The sequence below is a fragment of the Lepus europaeus genome, chromosome 16 (genome assembly GCF_033115175.1).
Source record: "Lepus europaeus isolate LE1 chromosome 16, mLepTim1.pri, whole genome shotgun sequence".
Classification (NCBI taxonomy): Eukaryota; Metazoa; Chordata; class Mammalia; order Lagomorpha; family Leporidae; genus Lepus; species Lepus europaeus.
Window position 1 is genome coordinate 1,004,147 of NC_084842.1, and position 27,425 is coordinate 1,031,571.

The 27,425-nt window shown below is 48.2% G+C and overlaps 2 protein-coding genes across 15 annotated transcripts in view; one reads left to right on the plus strand and one right to left on the minus strand.

Annotated features, from left to right (window-relative positions):
- Nucleotides 1–5,075: 5,075 nt before the first annotated feature.
- SMIM19 (small integral membrane protein 19) lies at nucleotides 5,076–13,820 on the minus strand. 6 transcript variants are annotated; one of them, XM_062212923.1, is made up of 5 exons: nucleotides 13,724–13,820; nucleotides 12,467–12,615; nucleotides 10,538–10,674; nucleotides 7,751–7,875; nucleotides 5,076–6,186 (listed from the first exon to the last, which is right to left on the minus strand). In XM_062212923.1, the coding sequence occupies exons 3-5, from the start codon at nucleotides 10,669–10,671 to the stop codon at nucleotides 6,122–6,124; spliced, it is 324 nt and encodes a 107-aa protein (XP_062068907.1). In that variant the 5' UTR covers nucleotides 10,672–10,674; nucleotides 12,467–12,615; nucleotides 13,724–13,820; the 3' UTR covers nucleotides 5,076–6,121. The 6 variants fall into 6 exon arrangements, with proteins under 6 accessions (XP_062068907.1, XP_062068904.1, XP_062068908.1 ...); XM_062212920.1 differs by lacking the exons at nucleotides 12,467–12,615; nucleotides 13,724–13,820 and adding an exon at nucleotides 12,945–13,415 and having other exon boundaries at nucleotides 5,076–5,941; nucleotides 6,083–6,186; XM_062212924.1 differs by lacking the exon at nucleotides 13,724–13,820 and adding an exon at nucleotides 12,945–13,413.
- SLC20A2 (solute carrier family 20 member 2) overlaps nucleotides 13,804–27,425 on the plus strand; it is a 104,055-nt gene continuing 90,433 nt past the window's right edge. Inside the window, exons 1-4 of one of the 9 annotated variants that reach the window (XM_062212913.1) lie at nucleotides 13,806–13,892; nucleotides 17,202–17,363; nucleotides 17,710–18,037; nucleotides 19,470–23,672. The gene's annotated coding sequence lies outside the window, so the exon portion shown is untranslated. Of the gene's footprint in view, nucleotides 13,893–13,998; nucleotides 14,017–14,259; nucleotides 14,282–17,201; nucleotides 18,038–19,469; nucleotides 23,673–27,425 lie in introns of those variants that run through there. The other 8 variants (XM_062212914.1, XM_062212909.1, XM_062212910.1 and 5 more) reach the window with 8 other exon arrangements.

The window sequence follows — 27,425 nt, forward strand, 5'->3', positions numbered from 1 at the left end:
GAAAGAATGTGCTTTTCTATGGCTTGGCCTCTCGTGGTAGTTTGCTCAATCTGAATATGAACCTTGGAGAGATCGATTTGTAGAAAGAATCACCTGCACCACGATTATTCTTCAGATATAATTGGTCTGCTCGAGACTGCGCAGGCCCACGGGCAACTCCCTATGGCTCCATCCCCGTGGAAGTCTAGCAGCCTTGGGTTTGCCAGCTGATATCATTGGTGTAAGAGCGTGGAGACCGGAAACTAATTAAAATACGGATTGTAGCACACCTACTGGAAAGGCAAACATATCACCCGGATTGTTTGCTCTTCTGGATTTTCCACACAGCCATGCTTATTGGCATAAAACAAATCAAGAGTTAATTTCTGGAGCCAGTGCTGTGGCATAATGGGTAAAGCCACCACCTGCAGTGCCGGCATCCCACATGGGTGCCAGTTCGAGTCCTGGCTGCTTCCAATCCAGCTCTCTGCTGTGGCCCGGGAGGGCAGTGGAGGATGGCCCAAGTGCTTGGGCCCCTGCACCCACATGGGAGACCCCGAGGAACCTCCTGGCTCCTGGCTTCAAATCGGCGCAGCTCCAGCCGTTGTGGCCATCTCAGGAGTGAACCAGTGGATGGAAGACCTCTCTCTCTGCCTCTGCCTCTGCCTCTGCCTCTGCCTCTCTAACTCTGTCTTTCAAATAAAATAAATAAATCTTTAAAAAAGTTAATTGCTAGATGCTTTTGAAGAATAATACTATATCTTTTAAAAAAGTATACCTCCTTAAAAATTACAATTACTGTGCTCTGAAAATTTTTTTGGGGGAAAAATCTTCCCTCCCTTTTTTGTGTGTTCTGGAGGGTATCATGTATGTGGTTGGGACAGAACTACTTTTTTTTTTTTTTTGACAGGCAGAGTGGACAGTGAGAGAGACAGAAAGGTCTTCCTTTGCCGTTGGTTCACCCTCCAATGGCCGCCGCGGCTGGTGCACTGCTGGATGCTGCGGTGCTTCTCCTGGTCTCCCATGGGGTGCAGGGCCTAAGCACTTGGGCCATCCTCCACTGCCTTCCCGGGCCACAGCAGAGAGCTGGCCTGGAAGAGGAGCAACTGGGACAGAATCCGGCACCCTGACCGGGACTTGAACCCGGTGTGCCGGCACCAAAGGCAGAGGATTAGCCTACTGAGCCACGGCGCTGGCCGGGACAGAACTACTTTTACAAAGTGTACTGCTCTGCCAGCAAAAAGCAGAAAGAATGATAGAATGTTGTTTCTCTTTTTTGTGTTGGAAAAAAATTAAAAACTATTAGAATGTGGTTAATTCATAGGCTGTGTTTTGCTGGATAGCAATAACTCTGGATTCAAATCAATTAAATTAAGTAAATATTTGTTTAGCCTCCACTATATGCAAGATACTACAATGGGTCAAAAAAAAAGAACTTGACACCAGAGGAAAGGGAGTCAAGTTTTTAAATTACTATCTGTGTGAGGTTTTTATTTTTTATTTTATTTTTTAAAGCTTCATTTGTTTGAAAGACAGAGTAAGAGAGAGAGATGGAGAAAAAGAGAGACATCTTCCATCTGCTGATTCACTCCCCAAATGGCCACAACAGCTGGGGTTGGGCCAGACTGAAGCCAGGAGTGAGGAGCTCCACCAGGGTCTCTCAAGTAGGTGCAGGGGCCCCAGCACTTGGGCCATCCTGCACTGCTTTCCCAAGCTATCAGCAGGGAGCAGGACTGAAAGTGGAGCAGCCAGGACAGGAACTGGAGTCCGCATGGATCCCGGCAGCACAGCCGGCAGCTTCACCTGCTACACCACAGCACTGGCCCCAACTTCTGCTCTTTACCGTCTGAAAGCTTCACATGCATTGAAGGTGTTCTCAGTTGAAATGTACCAGACATCCATCATTCACAGCTTTGAGCTAGTGTGGTTCAGAGCCCCAGCTTTCTGCTAATGTGCCTGGGAAAGCAGTGGAGGATGGATGGCCTAGGTGTTTGGGTCCCTGCACCCACGTGGGAGACCCGGAAGAAGCTCCTGGCTTCAGCCTGCCCGGCCCCAGCCATTTCAACCATTTGGGCAGTGAAACCAGTGGATAGAAGATTCTCTCTCTCTCTCTCCCCCCCTTCAACTCTGTGTTTCAAATGAATAAATAAATCTTTAAAAAAAAAAAACAAAAGGTTGTCCAGACATCTTTTCAGTTTTGCTGAAGTATGACACAAAAATAAGATCTGGTTTATTAAAAAATTGATTTATCAACATGCTTTCTATGACTAAAAAACAAAAATGCTCAAGCTTATAGAAAAGTCACAATAATACAAAACAGTCCTGTATGCTTTTTATTCCCACTTGATAAAAGTGCCCGCTTGCTCTATCTGCCTCTCCCAACCTGTTCATTCATTAGGCCCACAGTTTGCTTAAATCTGAGTTCCTGGGGATTGGCATTGTGGTGCAACAGGTTAGGGCACTGCTTGTGACAGCAACATCACCAGCTGCTCTGCTTGTGATCCAGCTCCCTGCTGAGGTGCCTGGGAAGGCAGTGGAAGATGTGTTTGGGCCGCTGTACCCACATGGCAGACCTGGGAGTCCCTAGCTGTTGCAGCCATTCTGGGAGAGAACCAGCAGATGCAAGACAGGTGCTAAAGCTAGGGATTAACCGACGCACTCCCACTTGGGGTGCGAGTGTCTTAGCCGCTGAGCTGAACACCCACCTCCTACAAGCATTCTTAAAAAACAGGAAGAATAAGCCATTGATTCTATAAACGGTTACAAGTAAGTTACCAAGTATTTAATGAGCATTTACTTTGGGCTAGTTACTGTGCTGAAAGCAAGAGAATTCTATTAAATTGCAGTCAGCTCACACAGGCCTGGATTTTTAAACCTCGAAATAAAACTGTTGTTCAGAGACATTACCACCCTTTCTTTCTCTACCCTCACCCACAAAAGAATAAAGCATATACTTATTTGCTGTCTCGTAAATACCCAACATTTCTGTGGCACACTTTCTCAAGAATTTCGGATTTCTGCGGCCAGAACCGTTTGCACACGAGTGTAACCCCACCGAGCTGCTTGCAGTTCAAAATCCCCAACTTTCTTCAGCTAGTCTGCAGCCCGTCAAAACACATTTTTATAAAGATCCCAGCGATGAAACCACTCGTTCGTAACAATGAGACCTCTTCCATGTATGTGAAACTGGAGCTACAAACATCAGGGGACAAAGCAATGCCCCTTTGGCATCAAATCTGGGGCTGGACCCCCCCCCCCATCCCTGAATCTAGCCAGTCAATGGCCTCTCTTTGTCACATGGACACATTTAATTTCTCACTACAGCTAAGTTTAAAAAAAAAAAAAAAAGTAGGGACTACTTTAGCCTAGAATCCAACACCAAATACCACTCCTTTATTTGGGGTTAGAGGTTATGGAAACATCCATGTTGCAACAGAAGGGTGGGGTCTGTGGGTCTCACCGCCGTAGTGCTAAGCCCAAGACCCCAGCACTGCCCTTGGCTCCTCCTCCTGCACCTGTGCCTCCCATAGTCTTTAGAGGATGAATAGAACACGAAGGAGAGGGAGGACATCAGCTTTGCTTTATAGCAGAGCAGCTGGGACTAGACCCTGCACTCCTGCAGGATACCTGTGTCCAGCTGTCAGCTTCACCTGCTGCGCCACCACACAGGCCCCCACAACCTGTTTGTTGAATGAGTTACTCGGGTCCCTTCTCTCTTTACTTAGGTTTTCTAGGTTAAATCTATTCTTGTATCATTTTAATACCCGAAACTACTTCATATCACCACCACTACCTTCTCTCATCCCTACTTCACACCCAGGCAACTTCTGATGTGACAGCAATCTCACCACAGTACCTGCGTCTCATCTTCCAACGAATCACTCGGCCTGCCACAGCGTGTGGCCAAAAGCAAACACCTGGCTCCATGCAGCTGCGGCCGGCATCCGCAAAAGCAGCGCAGTACTCCACACGCTCAAGTCTCTTAGGCATAGGAAAGGAGCCCACGAGTGCCCACCACCAGCTCATCAGCCACTCCACGCTGACTCCCAAGGAAAACAGGGCTACTGACTCCACGGTGGCCAGCCTGCCTGTAGCAATTTGAGGGCTGGCTACAGGGCTCTCTCTTCCGGCTCGGCGGCCAAAGCCAGGGAGAAATGGGGGTCCCTGCCAGTGTAGGCGTGCTTGGTTCCCCTGGGTCAACTCTAGAGAAGAAGGCGTTGTGCCTCACTTGCTCACCAAATGCCTGCCAGCTTTTACTGAGGGCTGTCTCGTTCCAGTGGATGCAAATAAGACAATTAGTTTCACTGTGATTGGCGTTTATTGGCATGCACTGCTTTTAGAACCGGCCGTGTTTTCGCACCAGGTGCAGGGTGTGTGGCATGCCAGTGACAAGTGAACCACTCCGGCTCCTGATTCATTTCTCTGCCCACACAGTATGCAGTGCTCCTCCTCCTGAGCAGAGCTGGAGAGACTGCCCCCTTGCAGCCCTGCAGCCTCCAGCCCACGATTACAGCAGTTTACCTCCCTGCAGTCAGTGTTTAGCTCTAGGTGTAGGTGGTGCCTTCAAATTCATTTGTGTTAGCACACCTGGGCAGCAATTCACCTTGCACAGTTAAGAGGAGGCTTCAGAAAGTTGGTGGGGAATATGGAATTCAAAGCTAAGTTTTGGTGCCAGAAAATGTTGAAATGTACACATAGTTTTTTCCTAACGCACATTTCCATGAACTTCTGGAAGCACTCATATATATACTATACACATTTTTCAATTATATAAACTTTATTTTTTAAATATATCTGACTGAGTTAGGGAGAAACAGAGAGAGGGTTCACTACCAGATGACCATAATGACCAGGGCTAGGGCAAGCCAAAGCCAGGAGTCAGGAGCTTCATCTGGGTCTCCCCCATTTGGGTGGCAACGGCCCAAACACTTGGGCTATCTTAAGCTGCTTTCCTCCTGCCCTTAGCAGGGAGCTAGATCCGAAGAGGACCAGCTGAGATACAAACCAGCTCCCATCTGGCATGCTGGCATCACAAGCAGTGGCTTTATCACTACACCATAATGTCAGCCCCAAATTATATACATTTTAAAAGTAAATTCAAATTCCTTGAATAATTTTATTTGGCCTAAACCTTAATTTTCATTTAAAATTTATATTCTTCAATTTCACAGTAATAAAGAGAAAAGCAAATAATACTTGAAATGATTAACTTTTAGAATTAAGAATAGTTTTACTTGAAAAACTGATTGACCGTTGAACTTCCTACAAGTATCTCTAGTCACTTTTATTTAAATAAAAAAAAATCATTTTTTGTATAGCACAAAATGGGACAAGACCTGAGAGTCTTCAGAAAAGCTTATCATGTTAAAGGCGTAGAAGTAACCAGATAGTAACATTAAACAATGATGATAAATTGACCGAAAAGCAGGTTGCCAACACCAATACAGGAGTGTCCACTTCTGAAGAAGATCCATCTGGTAGAAATTAAACTAAGGGATTAAAAAACAAAACAGAAACTCCCAGGATCACATTTATGGAAGAAAAAAATCCAGTTACAGAGAGCTTCTGAAGTGAGCAGAAGGGGACGCTTCGCGATGTAGGAAGACAGTGTGCGTGCGAGCTCTGAGGATCTCGGATACAGTCATCACCAGCAGAGAACACAAATCAGTCTGCTACGGATACAATCATCACAGAACAGAATCTAAGAGGAAGTTATCCCGATGGCTGGACTTCCATTTTTTTTAATTTTGTAAAATATATTCTAATCTAAGTGGCAGAAGCTCCAGGATTCTTGCATCCAAAGATGCTTCTATTACGGATCGACTATGCTGTAGAGTCTGAGGGTGCTCCCGCCGCGGGCTCTGCATGTGGCTGCTGCGTCTTCCTGGCCATGTGCGGCTCCCGGTGTTCAGGCCCTCTGAGCCAGCTGTATTTGTCTAACAGATGGCTGGCAGATGCAAATCTGAAACAGTAAAACTTAGCACACACACATACACACCCCAAAAACATGTAAAGTCCCAAATGAAATTATTTTATGCAGGCAGATGGAAGTTCTTCTTAAAATGCTGTTCATGGCTTAGTAGAGAGAGTTGGAGCTCCCTACCGTGCTGTTTAACAACTCCCCGTTGCTGCTCCCAAGGCCTCACTCCAACACAAGCTGCACGCTGTCAGCCTGGCTCTGTGGCTGCTGATATTCATACTTCCTTGCTATCAAAAACACAACAACAACAGGGAACAGAAGAGAGCACGTCAGTAACAAGGCAAAAGCAATTACTAGCCAACATTACCGAAGCACCATCAGGCCATGAGTCTTAGGACGGAAGTGGTTTAGAATTAACTTATTTCTATAGAGGGAATTTATGGCACTTTCTGATCCTCTTATTTCTCCACACTGCTGATACCCATTTTCTATGTTTGCTTTATCATTATTATTTGCCTATCAGGATTATTCAGAGCTGTAAAATACAGGGTAAACATTAATCAAGCTTTTAAAACGAATGCTTTGTGATGTTCTTCTTTCTACTCCCTTTTCTTACCTTGAGTGAGGAACAATGTACTTCTTTTTGTACTTCTAAAAAATGTTTATTGACAAAAAAAATCTTAACCTGAAACTAAAAAAAATAAAAACACAACATGGGTCTAAAAATCCTTGTGAATGTTACTCGCTGCTTTGCTTGAAAACTTCAGTTTCAACTTGCACATTTTCACTTGCCAAGAAAGAGATACTATTGTGGCTGCTACTCAGGGTAGATCTGGGTCTTCGTGCCTTAAGCTTGGGAGTCCTCTTTAAGAAACAAGAATTTTGTTTGGAATTCTCTCTTCAATGGCCAGACTCTGCCAGACAGGACATGTCATGAGTACTAAGAAAGATCCACTTCGCTGGGATTCATTAAATGTGTGGATCCATCACATCTGTTCCTAAGGATAATGGGCCCCCTTGACGGCCACATGCCAATCCCCATAACCTGGGAACACCCTAGCTGACAGGGCGAAGGGACTGCAAAGATGTGATTAAGGTAAAGCCCTTGAGATGGGGCGATTACTCAGGATTACCTGGCTCAGCTGAATCACACGGGCCCTAACATCAGACAAGCTTTCCTCACTAGGTTCCCAGAGACAGAGAGACAGTCAGAAAAGCGCAGTGCAGCTGGCTCTGAAGACAGGGGAAGGGGACCAGGAACCGAGGAACACGGGGCCCTCTGGAAGCGGGAAGGGCAAAGCAACAGTTCCTCCCCAGAGGCTCCAGAGAAATGGAACCTCAGACACTGTGCTTGACCCCGGTGGCACTGCTCTGGGACATCCAACCCACACAATTGTAGGATGATACTTTTTTGTTACTTAACTTTTATTTATCAATTTTCATCTTATTTGAAAGGGAGAGAGGGAGAGAGAGAGAGAGACAGAGAGAGAAAGAATGAGAGAGAGAGAGGGAGAGAGATCTTCCATCTGCTGGTTCACTCTCCAAATACCTACAACAGGTGTGGCTAAGCCAGAATGAACCCAGAAGCCCAGAGTTCCACCCAGGTCTCCCAAGTACCTGAGTCATGCCTCTGAGAACGCACATTAGCAGGAAGCTGGATCAGAAGCACAGGGCCAGGCCTTGGACCAGGCACTCTGATATGGGATGGGGGAGTCCCAAGCAGAGTTTTAATCACTCAACCAAGTGCTGGCCCTATAACTATTTTTGGTGACCTTTTGCTAAATGGAGTCAGTATCAGAATATTAACTGTAAACATGCTTGTGTATACAATTCAGCACATAATACACTTACAAATGGAATACATCTCTAGTTGTTGTCTTAAACGGATTTTGCTGATTGTGTCATAAAAGTTGGGCTCTGATGAAGCTTCTTCTGAAGGAGGCACGCTGAATATCCTCATTATTTTTCTTTTATTCCTAAAACACAAAATCAGCGCAGGAGAGATTTGTATTGTTGTCTGTATGATTAGAATATTTCATGATCAATAATCAGGAGCTCCATGACAAGGCAAGGACTTTAATGACAATAAGACTGTTTTATTTTCTATTTTGTCTCTGTGAGATACTTCCTTGGCCCAAGTACTCCTTCTTCCGCTAAAATGTATGGGTTGGGGGATAGCACTGTGGCTTAGCGGCTTTGCTGCTTGCAGCGCTGGCATCCCATATGGGTTTGAGTCTCGGCTGCTCCACTTCTAATCCAGCTCTCTGCTTGGCCTGGGAAGGCAGTGGAAGACGACCCAAGTGCTTGGGTCCCTGTGCCCAGGTGGGAGACCTGGTCCTGCCTCCTGGCTTTGGATCGGCTCAGCTCCGGCCATTGCAGCCATCTGGGGAGTGAATCAGACCTCTCTCTCTTCCTCTGCCTCTCTCTAACACTGCCTTTCAAATAAATAAATAAATCTTTTAAAAAATAAAACATGAGGGGAACGTGCATTCAGTACAGCATTTAATTTGCCACTTGCGACCCCACATCCCAAACTGGAACGCCTGGGTTGGCGTTCAGGCTCCGGTAATTTAAGTTTCTTGCAGGTGGTGGCTCAAGTACTTAGGTCCTTGCCACTCACGTGGGAGACTCGGATTGAGTTCGGGACGACCGGCTTGGGCCTGGCCTGTCCCTGGCTGTTGTGGCCATTTGGAGGCGTGAACCAGCAGATGGGAGATCCCTTTCTGTATCTGTCTCTCTGTCTTTCAGATAAAGAGAAAAAAACTTTAAAAAAGAATGATGAGGCTCTATATATACAGCCAAAGAGCCATAAGTGGCTGAACATATCCATTTCACACAGCAAAAGGAAGCGTGTCCATCCTGGCTTTCCCAAACCTCCTCATAGGCTGCTACTGCGCAGAAAGATGTGCAACCGAGAAAACATCTCATGCCTCTTCCATCCCGTGTCATCTAAGGGAAGCTGAAGTACTAGGGTGCGAGAATAAACCGAGTGTGAGCAGCCCTTCGCTTTTGAAAATAATGAATAAAATATATCTTAACTACAGCAGACTGGCATTACAGGTGCATCCTGTTACGATTAAGGGAGCAGGTGTTTGCCCTGGTAGTTAGGATGTGAGTTAAGACACCAGCACTCACAATGAAGTGTCTGGATTTGACTCCCAGCTCTATGCCTAACTGCAGCTTCCTGTTAACACAGACCCTAGGAGGCAGTGGCGATAGCGTAAGTGGTTGGGTTCCTTGCCACCTTTATGGGAGATCTGGATTGAGTTCTCGGCCCTGGTCCCTTGCATGCATTTGGGGAATGAACGAACTAGTGGATGTGAGCACTCTGTCTCTCAAATAATAGATAAAAATTCAAAAGAACAGCGTGCCTCTGCTTATAACAGACAAGAGGGGAGGAGGCAGCAGCTATGCTGTGAAGAAAGCTGTTCTGTGCAGTGGCTCGGTGATGATGTTCAGGGTTTCTCTCACCATCACCTCCCGAGTCCCAGGGCCAAGGGCCAGGAAAGACACCACCCCCAGGCCAAATCTAAATTCGGTCTGGATTACTCATTGTTTTGAACTACAGTGGACATCATAAAGTACACAGTTGTAAGCAGAAACAAGTCAGCCCAACTAATACTGCTTTTCTCTATAAAACACACTCTCTATTAAAAAAACAATTATATTTATGAGAAGGGAGCCAGGGAGCATGGAAGAGAAAGTTGGGGTGAATTATGCTACAATGTCTGGAAGGGCACAATTATGAGGATTTATGCACATGGCACACCCAGGGCACAAAGGTGAAAGTCAAGGTCCTTATTCTGAAGTGCCAAGAGTTTCCGTGAGACAGACAGACAAGTGATCAGATAAGACTAATACTGTTTAATAAGCGCTGTGGTATCGTCATGCGCGTGAAACAGGAAGAGCTTAAGCTGGGCAAAGAGATATGCTGGATACATACGTTAGTGTTTCTGCATCTCAGGGACTTGGGCAAAAAAAAAAAAAAACAAAATTGTGCTCATCACAGGGTGACAGTGAGAATGGGCTGGATGACAAAACTGGGCTACAGTAGAAATGAGACTCAGGAGTTTGGAGTAGCTGGCCCAGGTGCCAAGAGCTGTACTCACATCCTCCTCTCCTAATGCAATGGGGTTTTTCTTTCTTCTTCTTCTTCTTCTTTTTTTTTTTTTTTCCAAAGGTTGACTTACTTATTGGAAAGGCAGAGTTACAGAGGGAAACCTTCCATTTGCCAGTTCACCCTCCAAATGGCCACAATGGTCTGGACTGGACCAAGCTGACACGGGGAGCCTAGAACTCCATCTGGTCTCCCACATGGGTGTAGGGGTTTAAGCACTTGGGTCATCTTCCACTGCCTTCCCAGGTGCATCAGTAGGGAGCTGGATTGCAAGTGGAGCAGCTGGGACTTGAACTGGCACTCACAGGTGATGCCAGCATCACAGGTGGTGGCTTAACCTGCTGGGTTGCAACGCCAACAACGGGGTTTTCAAAGGCCTACCTCAGCCACCAGGGCTTGAAGAGAGACTAGTGGAGACACCGCAGACAGAGCGCAACAAAAATTCTGATAAAGGAATTTTATGCATTCTGTTCAGATTCCAAAAAGTTTCCTACTGAATTTTTCAGGACTGAAAAACCTACCTCTTGGCATACATGAAGAGACCAAAGCTGACCAGGATCACTATCAAGTAGACGTTGGTGGCTTCGTTCCAGGCCTCATGTACCGTGTAATCAATAGAGCCGTCATCACCCATCACTCCGAAACTGGCAGCCATGGGCTAAGAGAGAGACAAGGAGTCAGGACGACAGTGTGACCATCTGAAGAGGCTGGCAATTAGAGGACCTGCTGGCCAGATCCAGACACCACAGCTCGTCTCCAGTAAGCCAGAGACGGTTTTACATTGGTCCACCTTCAATGGTTGTTAAGTAACTACCTAATATAGCCCCAAAGCATCAAACTGCTTTCAGTCTGGCCCATAAAGATGCACATAACACATTCCCCCTCATTCTTCCCTGTGAAATGTCACAGGTCCTACATGAAGGTAGGAGAAGAAGCCAGTCTACCTAAGGGGCACAGGTCGAAATGTCATCGCTGTCTCCACGTTAGAACTGTCACCCGGATAAAAGCCACAGAATACTTTACAACATGAACTGGGACAACTGGCTGTGATGCTGGGAGAGCAAGGTTGGCCGGGAGTGGCCCAGAGGAGCGAGGATGGGGCCACAGTCCTCTTCCCCAGACCCCTCCACTGGCTGCTCTGAGGGCCTTATCTAGTGCAGTCTGCTCCAAGGAGGCCATGGGATAAAAAGTTACTTTTTGCTATTTACACAGCTGCGCTCTTTCTTAAAGGAAATGCATTCTTGGGACATTCCCACAGACAGCTAAGAGTGGTAACAGCAAATGCTGTCAAATAACAGATAGGAGAGTAAGGATGTCCTATTTACGTTTCAGAAGTGAATGGAATTTTCCTTCATGAGAAAGTACAGGATATAGCAGATAAGTTAGACCTTAAAGGTAAATCGAGGTAAAAAGACCTAAGAGGCAAAAGAAATGCGTGAAGTGTGGCTTTCATTCTATAAAAAGAAAAAAATCTGAACAAATGATAGGTGATGACTGTACTGTGTTATCTAAGAATGAGATAGTCATTTCCTAATACCGAGGGAAACAAGAGTCTCTGCAAAGTCCAAGAGGTTATTCTGCAAGCTTCTGGCCGTTCACAACAGTGAAGGCCCTGCAGAAATTCTCTAAGATCAAGCGGTGCATCCAGTGAGACCCCAGGACTCCTGTTCACATAGTTTCGGCTGTGAGCCCAACAGGGCGGTCGTGGTACTTGCTTTCTTCTGGCCTCTCTCAGTATGAGAAGAGCAACACTCAGGAAAGGCCGGGGGCTAAGCCACGTGGTGCGTTCTCTCTGTACTGGCAGCTGAGGTCCCACAGGTGCCCTGTGTTCATTTACAGTGAGTGCTGGCAAAAATGTTTAACTTAAACCCCTGACACGAAGAGCAGGAGCGTTCTCTCTAAAACACCTGCTGGTGTCTGATAGGAATACAAAGACAGGTCTCACGAAATTAGCAAGGGAACATAAACTTTTACAAGTTACAGATCCAAGATCTACATATTTAAACACCACTCAAGTCCTAGAGTTTTGGACAAGCTATGGGTTTCTTAGTTTTTTTCAGAGCAGGAGGCACGAGGTTAGACATGAGGTCTAACCACAGTTTCAGTTCTTACTCCTTCTAACCTCACTCCAGAGCTTCTCTGAACAGAACATCATGATTCACAGCACATCATCAGCCTACTTTAGAAGACGGCTACTTGTGGAAGGGCAGACCGTACATCCGGCTGCAAGTTACAGGATCTCAAACTCGGCAGGTGTCAAATGTGCGTGCAGTAACAATGGCTAAATTTGGCTTTAAAAAAAAAAAATTGGCCTTCCAGTATCTGCTTTGAGATGCTTCCGAAGGTTCAGGATCATTATGGGGCAGGGATGAGACTTCCAGCACAGCACTTGGGTGTAACAGTGGACAAGACAGCTCTGGTTGCAAAGACACTTTGCAGGTGCCACTCACCTGACAAATCACAGAAGTCTTTCCTATTTTCTAATGTCTGAATGGATAGGAACCGGGCTGCTTTCTTGCTCGTGCGCCACTCAGTGAGTGGTATATGCTCAACCCCCGAGCTCCACTTCCTCCTGCCGCAAACACGCCAGTCTTTGATTCTGTTTGGAAAAGGATGTCTAATTCCTGCTGATCCAGAACCGTGATGTTTTCACTTGAACCATACAACGCACTATTATACAACGTGACTGGTATGCGATGACACTACTTTTATTCCAGGGACATGCGCTAGAGTTATTTTTAGCAGGGTGGTTGTGAAAGATTTGCACCCAGGATAGGCCTCTCCTGCGCAGTCCACAACCATGCACGACTCTGGGGCATGACTGTTCCAAGGCTGCCAAGAATGAGGACCGGTTTGGTCCGGAGCCCTAGCCCAGACCTGTGGCCCACTTGTGGCCTGAACTTTGGTCCAGCATGTGGGCACACACACCTGTGCACGGTGACCACACCGCATACCACCAAGGCCCTCCTGTGGCGTCCAGGCTAAAACGCCCACGGGTGTCACCACGGTCACTCCTGTCAGGTTAATGTTTCAGCAGGATCGCCAGCACAGCCGGTCACGCGCTGGGGAGTGTCACTTGGGGCTCTTTCGAGAAAATTGACCTTTTCCCACTTTTTAATTTTTTTTTTTGGTTTCCTGTCAAGCCAGGAGATGCCAGGATGACCTGTGTTACGCCCCCGAGTAAACTTGACGCTCTGAGGAGAAAACGTCAAAATGCTGGCAAACGGGGCTGGGTTGAGAGACGCCGCTTTTCGGGGGTGGGGGACCCCGGGGTCCCAGCCTCAGCAGTTCGGGGCTCCTGGCCTCGATGTGGTCTCTCTTCGAGAACCTTCTTTTCTGACAGAAACTCGGGCTGGCAGCACCCGGGCCGTCTTTATATACAACCCGCAGCCCGGGCCTCCCCACCCCGCCCTGAGGAGAACGCGGCCCTCCCGCCCGGGCGCCCCGCACGGCGGCCGGGGCTCGGCGGCGCGGACGTCACCGGCGCGGGCACCAGCGGGCGCGCGCACCTGCCGCGCACACCTGCGCGGCCCCGGGCCCCGCGCCTGCCGGCCGGGCGGGCACAAAGCGCGGCCTCGCTCCCGCCGCGGCCCAGCCCGGTGCCGGCGCCGGGGCCCGGCCCCTCCCCGCGGGCGCGGGCGGGCCGGGGCGGGGCCGCGCTGACGCGGCCGCCGGCACCGGGCAGCGCGGGGGCCGCGGCCACTCACGCTGCTCGCTCCGGACGCGGCCCGCGGCCCGCGCTGCTCCGCTCGGGGCGCGCTTCTCCCCGCAGTCGCGGCCGAGCGCGCGGGCACCGGCTGCCGAGCGGACCCGGACGACCTCCGCCTTCGTCATTTCCTGCCGGCCCGTCGGTTTCCGGATGAAACGAGGAGCCAGGTCTTTTTTTTTTTTTTTTTTTTTTCCTCTCCCTTTTCTTCTCCCCTCCCCTGCCGCTTCCCCACCCTTTTCAGTTTTTAAACGCGAGCGACGCAGCGACGGCCCCGGTGCCGCCCCCGGGCGCGTGAGTGGAGCCGGGCTCCTTCCCCTCCCCCGCGGCGCCGCCCCGGCCCCGACCCCGCGTCCCGGGCGCCGGGTGTGCACGTGCGCGCGCGGGGCCGGGCGGGAAGCGGCGCGGCCTGGCGGTCCCCGGTGTGCGGGTTGCCCCGCGCTCGCGGCCCCCGGAGTGGCTAGCTGTCGTCCCGCGGGCGCACGGTACTGGGGTGTTCGCGCGGTCGCTGCAGAAGGCCGTGCTGTGCACGCACGCTCGCCGTGTTTCCTCGGGAACGGTGCGTGGCCGAGGCCGTGGAGGCGTTGTAGAGACCGGAGCTTGTGAGGGTGCTGTTGCGTTGTCAGTTTAAGTGACCTTGGGTCTTTTTTTTTTTTTTTTTTAAGAGTTTGGTGTAGTATCTTAGGGACAGAACAAAAATTGTGCACCCCAGCGTCAGGCTGGTGTGGGGTTTCAGCGTCAGTGCAGGCCAGAGGTCCACTCGCTCCGGGTCGGTTCTGTTCTGCAGGACCCGCTGACCATGTCTAGCTCGCCTTCTGGCTTGCTAGGCGATGAGAGTGCACCCCTTGGCAGGTTCTGCCATGTACCGCTTACGCCTCAGCGACGCCTTGCTTGGTGCGCACTGGTGTGCATGTATAGCCCGTAATCACCTACAGAATCTTAATGCCAGGGATTTGGACGCTGCAGTTGGAAAATTAGGAACAGTGCCAGGACCTGTGCCACGTGGTCGCTACTCCATATCTCATGTAACCTTCGGGATAACTTTCCCTTAAAGCCCAGTTGCTCAAAAACTGTTTAAAATGCAGGAATTTGATTTGAAGGCATCCACGTGTGGGATCTGTCTGTGCAGTACCGGATTCCACTTTGGTAAAATCGGGTGTTGGCAGTACAAAATGACTCATAGGGAAAATCAGTGTGTTTTTCAAGTTGAGAGGACGGCTTCGAAAATCCATAGAACTGCAATTAGTCCCTTGATTGAGGTATTCAGTAGTTTCCCAAATGCCCAGAGAACAAGTTGTGCCAGGACATTGGAAAAAACGGTAAATGCTGGCAGAGCCTTCATGGATGTTTTTTTAAAAACAGGCCCCCCTTTGCATATTTCATTTCTAAGAGCCGTTCCTGACTAAAGGTAAACAGATGACATGATGGGATACAAAGACCAGTTTTTCAGTGTTGATGAGTCCTGCCTGGTATTATTGGGCATGAATGTGAATGTCAGTGCCACATTATCTCCATGGTAGGCAGTTGTGAGAGATTTGTGGGCCTAGTTTGTTTCAGTTTGCCTTTAAATATCTTAAACACACGTTCACTGTGGAGTCTAGTGCTTTGAACATTAAGAAATTAAGTTCTGATCCGACTTAATTATGTAGTTTTGGCTTTCTTAATCGATTAAGGATTTGCAGTTAACATTGCTTCTGAGAATGATGGTGGCATCAGCCAGTTCGCATCTTGAGAGACCAGAAGCCGTGGAAAGGACTGGGGAGAATGAGGAAGGTGCCTGGAGCTGTGTCTGAGTGCCTGGAGCTGTGTCTGATTGTGGTTCAAGCATGTTGGAGTTTAACCTGTCAGCTTGTACGGGTGGCCCATCTTGGAAAGAGGAAAAGACTGAGAATTCTGCCTTGGTTCCTCTGGCTAAAGGCGGGCTCTTTGGGGGAGGGGATGGGTTGAGTTGTCATCGGAGAAAGGAATCAAAGAGGAGGAATGTGCGCACCTTCCCTTGGAGTTCGTTCTTCCTTCCCCTCGCTGCCGCCTGACCCCAGTCACCATGTGCATCCTCGGGCTCTTGTGCAGCTCTGGTGCCTGTGGGCAGTCACAGGTGGAGAGAGGGGAGGGGAGGGCAGAGCAGAGGGTGTTCAGACAGGGCATTGGTAGACTTCCACTTAGGAAGTATTGACTGTGTTTAAAAATCTCTTACATGTTATTTGTATCAAAAAATGGGGAGAATATCCCCTTATTGTGCTTTATAAACAGGGAAACCAATTTAGAATGTAGCATATTACAGGACATGAAAAATGACTGCCCGTTTCGTAGCATCTATTTCTTTGTGTTTGGAAAGCCATAGTGACAGCACTGGCTCCTGTCCCACCCCCATCCCCCAATTCCTCACTTCAAAACTTGGCCCCTGTGGAGCCCTTGGAGCTGCCAGAATGCAGAGACTTGTGTCTCTTTGCCCTTTCCCCAGGCCTGCCGTGGGGCCTGGCACACAGAAGTTTTTGTGGCGCTCCACAGATTGGACTCCTCTTGCCCCTCTGCTGTAGTGAAGAGCCCTGCAGAGCTGCAGCCCACAGTGAGCTCTCTGAATGCGAATGGTTTCTACCACACCCTTTGGCGTTTGCTTCATTTTTTAGAGTAGTTTTTTTTTTTAATTAATTCTTAAAAATCTATTTATTTATTTAGAAAGTAAGGAAATAGGCTGACAGAGCTACCTAAATTTCCAGAACAGCTGGGGCTGGGCCAGGCTGAATGAAGCTGGGAGCCAGAAGCTCACTCCAGGTCTCTCGCGTGGATGGCAGGAACCCAACGACTGTGACATCAGGGTGCGCGTCAGCAGGAAGCTAGAAACATAAGCAGAGCTGGACGTGAGACCCAGGAGTTCTGATGGGGGTGCGGGCATCCTAACCATGAGGCCAAACACCTGCCCCCTCTTTGGCACTTAACCTTTTTATAACCTTACAGTGTTTCACGGGTTGTTTCCCACCCAAGATCCCAGCTCCTCGGGGCCAGGGAGCATGCATTTCTCTTTTTGAGTGGATCTTGGTATCCAGGGTAATAATGCAGAGTAGGTTTGTTTGTACCTGTTGAGCAGACAAGAGGTCCATGAGGGAACATCAGACGCCATTGAGAGTGGTGGGAGATTTGTAGGACCAAGCTGTGGGACCCTTTTGAGAGTACAAGAATGTGGAGCTAAATAAAGTAATAATTGACGTTTGGACAGTTCTCGGATTGTGCCTGACACTGTAGCGTGTGGATTTATTTGAATCTCACAAGGATCCTTTGAAGTGGATGGAGTTATTAACCACTTTTCAAATGGACGCACAGCAGATTAAGTTTCTTGCCCAAGGTTCATGATGCAGTAATAGGCAGTCTGGCTCCAGAGTCAGGAAGGTCTCCGTGGGGGATTTTTACCTGTCCTTTGAAGGGAGACCCAAGAGTTGACACTTATTTTTGCAGCTATAAAAGATGCTCTTTTTTAAAAAAAGGTCAAAGGCGTGTGAAAGATTGCAGCGACTCCAGGCTACAGGAGCAATGCTGACTTTTCAAGATAGAAGAAGCCTGATAATGAAATGGTCCAGAGGACTCTATTGAAATGACCTGACCGAAGCAAGAAGAGAGAGACTGGATTTTGAATCTCAACGCTGAGTGTGAGGATTCTGATTCTTTGTACCTGTTGAATTCCAGGCCAGTGATTCACCAGGACACAGGGCACTGAAAGTTACGAATTTAGTGGCAGAAACCTAGTGACAAATAAAGTGACACTGAGCCCTGCTCTGTAGCATGCTGCCTTTCTTTTCTGCACACTTCCTAGAAGTAAAACCCTCATGATAACTTGCCACGGCCCGGGCATCACAGGTGTCCTGCGCACTTTTGTTTGCTTGCCCTCCTGTGGAATCTTGATCCACTTTTTCAGCTTGTATTGAGCAATAGAGCATACTGTCGCAGTCAGGAAGCCTCAGCAAACCAAATAATTTTTTTTTTTTGGTGGAAAAGAAAAATGTAAAGCTGTGTTACGGATTTTGATGAGCGATCTGGAATAAAGTCCGTTTGAAGCCATCTGGACTTAGACAAGGGCCTGCAAAGCAAATCCAGCAAGACGAAGAAAGCCGTGATCCCCTGAGAACCCGGTTATGTGTCCCTCTTGTCAGGAGCTGACCTTAGTGTTGTGGGGGCATCGGGCGTCCACAGTCACTGAATCTGAACGATGCCGCAGACAGGGGACTGTGTACCTCGCCACTCGGCTGCTGTGTGCAGGAAGTCAGAGGAGGAAGTGCCCCTGAGTGAAGCCTGGTCAGCAGCCAGGGAGGACACGCACGTGCAGGTATGGCATTCTGTGTCACAGACCCGTTCCCCCGGGAAGGACGGCCTGCCTTTTTTGTCTTGGGGGTGAGGGTAGCAGCTTCACGTAGTCTGGGCTGGCCTGCATAGAGGCAACTTACAAAGTGTGAATGTTGCCCTGTCACTTGTGATCCACTCAGCTATCTGGGAAGTGACTTGCAGAATTTGAATTGACATAATCTGTATTGCAGTGTGTATCCAGTTGTCTTTGTTAGCCTTCATCTTAGTTTCAAGCTCCTCCCCAAACAGGGAGCTTTTAGAGGCAAGAGAAAAAAAAAGATGTGCTGATTGGTTTAGTTTAAGCCTGTCAAGCTGAGATCTCTGCCACCCCATGTAGGTATTGTGTGGCTGCAGAGCCGGATCCCGACAGGAGACAGTTCTTCAGCCAGGAGCCGACGGCAGAACGACTCAGGGTTTTGTTAGAATAAAAGTGCCACACCTTCACCTAACCTCAGAGGGGTGGGTTGAGTAGCCCTGGAGCAGGGCCCAGGCATCTGTATTTTATTTTTATTTTTTATTTTATTTATTTATTTATTTTTGACAGGCAGAGTGGATAGTGAGAGACAGAGAGAAAGGTCTTCCTCTTTGCCATTGGTTCACCTTCCAATGGCTGCTGCGGCCAGCACATCTCACTGATCCGAAGCCAGGAGCCAGGTGCTTCTCCTGGTCTCCCATGCGGGTGCAGGGCCCAAGGACTTGAGCCATCCTCCACTGACTTCCCGGGCCATAGCAGAGAGCTGGCCTGGAAGAGGGGCAACTGGGACAGAATCCGGCGCCCCAACCGGGACTAGAACCCGATGTGCCAGCACCGCAAGGCGGAGGATTAGCCTGTTAAGCCACGGCGCCGGCCAGCATCTGTATTTTAAACCATGCTCAAGCCATTGTGCTGCCCCTTTGCCTCGTTAAGAATTCTGTAGATAAGAAAATCGGGCAGAGCGAACTGGCGCCCAGAACTGGTTCGGTGGCACCAAGTTTTTTATCACCAGGTGAAACACAGTTTCAGAATTCTGTGGCTGGGAGTTTTCCAACTGACCGAGCCAGTCACTGATTTTACAGCCACGCGGCTTCGTACTGTTCCCAGGCAGGATACGAATGCCAGTCTGTATGCTGTTCTGGCCATGGTAGAACATTGAAAAGCCAGGCGCCAGGTTCTCTGGATAATTTTAACAGGTGCTGTTTCTGAATTTCAGAAACTATTGATGATTTGCCATATTTTGATGTATAGTCTGTGAGGGCTTTCTTTGTAGTTTTGGAAAGCATATATTTAAAGCTAAAATGAAACATTAAAATTTCTCATTGAATTACTTTTCAGTCTTAGCCAAAAGATTGTGTGAGAATTTGTACTGCATTGTTAGAGCTGTGTTTTGTTTTTTTTTTTAAATCTGGTTGATTTTTTACTTTTTTTGTTTTTTAAGGTGCCTTACCCGGCTGGCTTGCATCATTTGCCATCGAATGAGAGAGACGACCCCAGTGTCCGCCTGTGCTCGCCGGAGAGCAGCAGCCCAGGCTTACTCACTTGGGAAGTCTCGAGAGCCTGTGAGGGCAGCCATTGCAGATGTCCACAGGGCCGTCCGGGCCTGCCAGCGGACCGTGCGGCCAGATGACTCCGCAGGAAGTCCGTGGAGGGTGGTGGAGACCGAGGAAAAGGCCATCACAGGGAGGACCTGCGAGTGGATGAGACTGTAGCACCTTTCTTTACGCGCTCCCTACGTGACCCTTGGGAACTGGCCCGCTTCTGTCTGTGTGTGGTGTTATTTGCAGTACTGCCCTGGCTGCTGACCCGCTCTGTGGAGAGAGAGATGGTAGACAGAGGTGGAGGAGGTGCCGGGGCCCCAGACTTCGACTTCCGCTGAGTCCCTGCTTGGGGACGTGACGGCTGGGGACACGCTGGTGCCTGTTCACGTTCACTGCCTTGCTAGCACTTGTTCCCCTTGGCCGTTCCCAGCCTCCACATGGCTTTTGTCTTGAATGTTTGTTGGTTTTTTGTTTTTTGTGTTTTTTTTGGCACTGGAAACTAATTACCCTATTTTTTTCCGTTGAAAAATAGAATTATAGGCCGGCGCTGTGGCTCACTTGGCTAATCCTTCTCCTGTGGTGCCGGCACCCTGGGTTCTAGTCCTGGTTGGGGTGCCAGATTCTGTCCCGGTTGCTCCTCTTCCAGTCCAGCTCTCTGCTGTGGCCCAGGAAGGCAGTGGAGGATGGCCCAAGTGCTTGGGCCCTGCACCTGCATGGGAGACCAGGAAGAAGCATCTGGCTCCTGGCTTCCGATCGGCGCATCGCGCCGGCCGCAACGCACCAGCTGTAGTGGCCACTTGGGGGGTGAACCAACAGAAAAAGGAAGACCTTTCCCTGTCTCTCTCTCTCTCTCACTGTCTAACTCTGCCTGTCAAAAAAAAAAAGAAAGAAAGAAAAATAGAATTATGTCTTCACAAACAGACCTGTGGTACAGTTGCTGTTTGGTCCTGGGAATGGGACAGTTTCCATGCTTCTGGCCTTGCTCTTCTCTGCTGTTTCTATGTTCTTGTTCAGTACTCGTTGCTGCTGCGTTTTCCTTTTGTTGTTGCTCTCTTTTTGGGGCTTTTTTATTTTGTTGTCAGTTACCTGGGGTAGCATGGGCAGACGAAATGTATGGGAGACTCGCAGCATCTTTGAACTTCTGCGTTCGCAGTGTTGATGTGCACGCTGCCTTCTCCCCTTTCCCTTCTCGGGAGGCAGTGAGAAGCAGGATCGCCCACGTGCTGGGAAGCACAGATGTGGGTGAGGCTTAAAGTCGCCGAGGTCCTCCAGGTGTGCCTGCACATCTCCAACGCTTGTTGGTTAGCGTGAGGGAACGTGTGACGTAGGTAAATTCACCGTCCAACTAGTTTTTTGTCTTACGTGTTCCAAGTCCGCTGACCTCACTGGTGACTTTTCTTCGTAAATTGAGGCGTTTCCTCTTGTGAATCGAGTTTTACTCAACAAGGAGAAACAATAAGGAAAGGCACAGATTTCCGTAGGCCATTTGGATGCTTTTGTGCTTCCCTCCCCACCAGGCCTGTTTTCCTCCACTTCCTGCTCCCTCACCTTCTGCCCACCCCAGACGTCTCCCTGTGGCCTGGGCCCACGTTTACGTCTTTTTCTCACCTGCCCAGAAGTTCTTGTTTGCTGTCTTTGTACTTTGCCAACTCCTTACCTTTTCCGTGATTCACCCTCTTCTCTTTTTTAAGATTGATGTATTAGAAAGAGAGGGGGCTGGGGATTGACCTTCCATCCATTGGTTCACTTCCCATATGGCTGCAGCTGCCGCGGCTGGACCAGGAACCAGGTTTCCCACATGAGTAGCAGGGGCCCAGGCACTTGAGCCATCCTCTGCTGCTTTCCCAGGCGTATGAGCAGGGAGCTGGATTGGAAGCGGAGCAGCCGGGGCTTGAACGGGTGTTGAGAAGGGAGGGATGCCAGCAAGGCAACAGCTTGACCAGCTGTACCACAACACCACCCCCAGCCTCCTGTGTTAAGTTCCTTGGTCCCCACCTGCTGTGGGCTTGGGTGTGCCTCTGCCTGCTCAGTCCTTTGTTGTCCTTGTCGCTTCTGCTCAGCGCCTGGCCTCTCTGACCCGTCCTGTCCATCGTCATGGACAGCAGCAGCTGTCCACTGTCTTGCACCACCTGGCCTCCTCCTGTCTGTGTAGCTCTGACCTGTGGTTCCGTCCAGCCCCGTCCAGGTTCATGTTGGGTTCTTCCCACACTCTAGCCACTGTGCAGAGCTCCTTGAGCTCTGGCTGGTCTCCTTGTCCCCGGGTGATTAGGCGTTACCAGATGGATCTGCTGGAGAGCACAGAGCCTTGCAGTGTATTTCCTGGGTAGCCAGGATGAATCAGTTATTATTAGCTCTTCTTGGAACATTGAACTTCCTGTGTTTTCTGCTTCTAAGAATTAGACTGGTATTCTAGAAGGCCAGCATCACTTTACATAGAATCCAGAAAACCCCATGGTGCTGTCATTCTTTTTTTTATTTGAAAGGCAGAGGCAGAGAGAGAGGGAGAGAGAGAGAGGGAGAGAGAGAGAGAGGGAGAGAGAGAGAGGTCTTCCATGCACTGGCTCACTCCCCAAATGGCCACAATGGCTGGAGCTGCGCCAATCCGAAGCCAGGAGCCAGGAGATTCTTCCGGGTCTCCCACACAGGTGCAGGGACCCAAGGATTTGGACCATCTTCTGCTTTCCCAGACCACAACAGAGAGCTAGATTGAAGTAGAGCAGCTGGGACTTAAACCCGCGCCCATAAGGGATGCCGGCACCGCAGGCGGCGACTTTACCCGCTACACCACAGCGCTGCTCCCAGTGCTGTCATTCCGACTCTGCTCTGAAGAGCTGTGACGTTCACACTCCTGTGCCTTGGAAGATTAAGAAACATCCAAAGCAGGCTTGGGTGGAGGTGGGGGAAGGGCAGGAAGAAAAAGGTGAGACCAGGAAAGAACCGAAACCGTACACTTTACTATTCCTCAGATAAACAGCCTCCCTTAAAGAATAAAAAGTGTAAGTCGTTCTGTGAACCTAGCTCAACATTGCATCATTTGTGTTTTTACATTTCCCTCTAAGCTCAGAGACCTTTAATGTTGAACAAAGCAGAGACTGGATCTTGTAAATATTCATTTTTTTTGAGAGACTTGATGTCTCCTTAAATATTAACCTGTATCATTTTGTAATTATACTGCACCATTCTCAAAATTCTTGTGTGGGAAAGCACATCGGCTGTGTGGTCTCACCCTCTGGACTCTGTAATTGGAATGGAAAGGCGGCTTTTGGCAAGACTTTATCTTGTGCTGCTGGTTTACATTTTCTCTTATGTTTTTCTTTTATTCTTTTATGTGCGTAAAAGTGAAGCTATCCTGTAATTTAGTTTTATTAATGTTCCTAATGTGTATGAACTGCTGGAGGTAGGTAGACTGATGTGAGTGCAGTACTGAAACTTAAAAGAGAAAAACCCACACATCACATATTGTGGTATTAAGACAGTCAGAATAGAGACTGGCATTGTGTTGTAGCTGCTTAAGCCACAGCCTGCAACACTGGCTTCCCATGTGGTTGCTGATTTGTGTGCTCGCTGTGCCACTTCCAGTCCAGCTCCCTTCTGAGGGCCTGGGAAAAGCAGCAAAAGATGGCCCAGGTGCTTTTTGGGCCCCTGCCACCCATGTTGGAGACCTGGAAGAAGCTGCTGGCTTACGGTAGGCTTAGCCCTGGTCGTTGTGGCCATCTGGGGAGTAAACCAGTGGATGAAAGATCTCTGTATCTCCCTTTCTCTGTTACTCTTTTTTTTTTTTTTTCAAATAACCCTTCAAAACAAAACAAAAAAAGCTGTGTTCTTACAAACCATTACCATTTACAAAAAGAAAAGGGATAGTAAGAGTAGCCCTGCAAATGCGCTTCCTGTCTGATCTTCCCTTAGGTACAGTGCCACGTGGAAGCTGGGTATCTCGGAGCTGTAGGAACAGTGGTCCGGTCACGTTGCTGTGATATTCACCCACCAGTAGCTAGTGAAAAAAAAAAAAAATGGCCTCAAAGCCACAGCTTTATGGCTACTTACGGGAAATTTAGTAGATGTGCTGTGCAGGCCTGACTTCTGGAACTATTGAGATCAACAAGGTAAGGCCACCCTGGAAGCTCCTGACCGAGTAGCTAATGTTGATAAAGTGGTTGATTGCAGTGCATGGTGGCAAATGCTACAATAGACACATGTAGCAGCTGTTGTAGAAACAGACTAATAAGAAGAGCCAGCACAGTGAGAAACCTAAAAAGATCAGATATATAATAATATATAGATACACTAGGTGTGTGTGTGTAAATCCTAACTGACATAAACCTGTCTGTCCCGTGTTACTTGTGTGAGTTGAGCAAGTGACAGAGTATTCAGCCTCAGTTTGTCCATCTGTGAGCTGTCGACATTTAGTAGTGTTGATCTGTGGGTAAGTGAGATAGCCCATGTGAGATGCCAGTGTGATCTCTTACTCAAGTGTTTAGAATTTGGAGAGCAAAGCAGCCGGTAGAAAACACAGGAAAAAATGCCTTTTGGGAGCTGTATTCATTGCAGAGATGATATGGCTGCTCAGAATGTTTGGAATTCCCACATTAAATTTCCTTTTTATTTTATTTTTTTAAAAGATCTGCTTATTTGAAAGGCAGAGTTACAGAGAGAGAGAGGGAAGACAGAGACAGAGAGGGCGAGAGAGAAAGGTCTTTCATCCGCTGGTTCACTCCCCAAATGGCCGCAGCGGCCAGGGTTGGGCCAGGCCGAAGCCAGGAGCCAGGAGCTTCATCCAGGTCTCCCCATGGGTGGCAGACATCCAAGCACTTGGGCCACCCTCTGCTGCTTTTCCAGGCTCATTAGCAGGGAGCTGGATCAGAAGTGGAGCAGCCGGGACACAAACCAGTGCCCATAATGGATGCTGGTGTGGAAGGCAGCGGCTTTACCCCCCATGCCACAACAACAGTCCCATTTTTATGGTTTTTAAGAAAACCACCCATATTATGCGATAGTTTCTCTCTCTCTCTCTTTTCAGTCAAAAGTTTATTTAGCTGAATCTGCTTACCAGATGTCTTTCTCAGTGAGCCTGTGTCTTCCCGTAAATCAGATCCATTCTCAAAGAACTTAAATGTTTGAAACAATTAAGCACATTTGAGAAAAATGTACCACAGGCTGTCAGTCTTTTCAGTAAGAAGAATGTCATCTCTCCTGACCACTTTCAGGAGAGTTAGAGTAACTTTTGGATAATGTTAGAAAATCTGTCAGTCTGAATGGTTGTCATCGCAAACTGAGTTATATATACTGACCTGAGGATATCCTGTATTATATGTATGTGAGACTTGAGCAAAGTTCGCTTTTTTTGGTTGTTATTTTAAAAGATGCTGTTTAGATGAACCTCCCTTAACAGAATCAATCTGAATAATCTGCATTTTAAGAAATTTATTTGAGGGGGCCAGCACTATGGCGTAGTAGGCTAAGCCTCCTCCGGCAGTGCCATCATCCCATGTGGGTGCCGGTTCTAGTCCCCCTGCTCTTCCAATCCAGCTCTCTGCTATGGCCTGGGAAAGCAGTAGAAGATGGCCCAAGTGCTTGGGCCCCTGCACCCACGTGGGAGACCTGGAAGAAGCTTCTGGCTCCTGGCTTTGTGTCAGCACAACTCTGACCATTGTGGCCATCTGGGGAATGAATCAGTGGATGGAAGACCTTTCTCTCTGTCTCTCCCTCTCTGTCTATAACAGAGAAATAGAGTGTCCATCTTCTGATCTAGTCCTCAGATGTCCACAACAGGGACTGGACCGCGGCCAAAACCAGGACCCAAGAATTCAATCGTGTCTCCCATCACTGCCGCCTCTCAGAGTCCCCATTAGCAAAACGCTGGAATCCGGAGCTGCAGCCTGGTGTTGGGCCCAGGTACTCCAGCGTAGTGAGCGGTGTGCGTCCTAGCAGTCTGCCCTTCTGGGGTAGAAATGGGCACAGCGACCCACTGTGACTTTGCTTCTGGTCGATTGCCTTCCTCTGTTCTCACAGCTTTGAAATACGGGCCGTAAACCTAGTCAGTGGGATAAAATCAAGTGAGATGAATTTTTCACTTGGAACAAACTCCTTCTGACCTGCATTGTTCGGTTTTGTGAGAATTCACCAATTCCTCATGTGATCAGACTTGTCTGTTATATTGTGATTCTCTGTGGTAGAAGCATTGTAACTGGGTACTTCTAAAATCCTAGTATAATCGGCCCTCCATATCAACCAACCCCAATCAAAAGTACTGAAAAATAAAATTGGGTCTGTACTAAATATCTACAGACTGTTTTTTCTTGTCATTACCTCCTAGACAATACAGTGCACCAACGATTTACCTTGTACGAGTAGCCTAGAGATTATCCAAAGTGGAAAGAAGTGTGTGTGTGTGCACATGTGTGAGTGTGTGCTACACGAACCCTACATCATCTGCATCTGAGAACTGTGGTACCCTCGGGCATCCTGGAACCAATCTCCTGTGGGTACCAAGAGACGATTCTGTTGAGCCAGAGCTTCCGGCCCAAGAGTTTGATAAAGTTCGAAATCTGTGTCTTGTCTTTTTAAAAAGGCATTGGTTTTTTGTTTGTTTTTTTCTTTTCTTTTTCTTTCTTTTTTTTTTTTTTTTGTAATCAAGAGGTTTGAGTCAGTTAAGTGTGTTTTTTAGGGCCGGGATAATTTTGCACTGACATTCATGATAGGGAAACTGTATTCCCGTAGAAAGGAAGTGTGAGGCATTACTGTTCCGAGGCACAGTGCACGCTGGTCATGGCTGGGGAAGTGGCTTCCTTTGGTGCTCTCCGGGAGACTCTTGGTGTTCTGAGGCCTGTGAACAACAGTGTGTGTAATCGCCATGGTGAGCGTCCCGTTGACAGAAGTGTTCGGGAAACTGCCGTGTGTCGCCGAACGGGCTGAAGGGCAGGTCTTACGTCCTCCACTGCTCCACCGTGTTCCTTGAGAAGCTAAGGTTTTCCTGATTCCTTCTTTTCTGGGACTTCTATTGATATTGTTAACAACAGCAGTGATTGTGACAGAGTCTCAGTAGGGCCAAGTCTCGACATGACTAATTTTTTGTTAAGGCAAAGTACAAATTGTTTTATTTTAATATCATTCTTATTTATTTACTTAAAAGAGCAAGAGGGAGAGGGAGAGGGAGAGGTCCACTGATTCATTCCCTCAGTGGCTACACACAGCCAGGGATGGGCCATGTTGAAGTCAGAGGTCCGGAGCTCCATCCGGGTCTGGCGCACGATGGCGAAGGGCGGTCATCCGCCACCTTTCCAGGTGCCTTCCCGGGAAGCTGTAAAGGAAACAGAGCAGCTGGGACAGAACTGGAGGTCCACACAGGATGTTGGCATCGCAGGGGGCAGCTTCACCTGCCATGCCACAATGCGGGCCCCTAGTCGTCGTCTTAGTTCAGTGTGATGAAGCGTATCTTAGGTAATACGCGTTCATGCAATATGTGTTTTCACAGGTAAAAGTAGAATAGTTCTGCAGATTAATAGGTTTGTTGTATTACATTTTTAAATGAGATTGAGGGAAGTTAGGCAGCTGCTCAGAGCCATGCAGATAGTAAGCCGTGACACCAGGGTTTTAGTTCAAGGTGGATTCAGTCCCGTGCTTGCTGCAACTATTTTCAGTATTGCCTTTTAAAATATTTCCCACTAAAAAGGTAAAATTCTCCTGTTTTATAAATGCAGGGCATTTTCAACTAAGGAAAATATATCCATCCTATGCTGTACACTTATTTTCCCCCAAAATAAAATAACTTTGTTCCTGGTTATAGAATTAATGGGGCTCAGCGTCAACAGTAATTGATGCTTAGTGAGAAAAAAAGTCAGATGATTTATAAAAGTATA

Bases quoted from the DNA above. Each gene is read 5' to 3' on its own strand.
- SMIM19 (XM_062212920.1), bottom strand. From the start codon at position 12,968: ATGCGGTGTGGTCACCGTGCACAG. The intron at 7,876-10,537 runs GTAGGTTTTTCA...TTTGTGTTTTAG, and splicing joins CTCTTCATGTATGCCAAGAG to GAATAAAAGAAAAATAATGA. The intron at 6,187-7,750 runs GTAAGTGTATTA...TGTTTTTGATAG, and splicing joins ACTAGAGATGTATTCCATTT to CAAGGAAGTATGAATATCAG.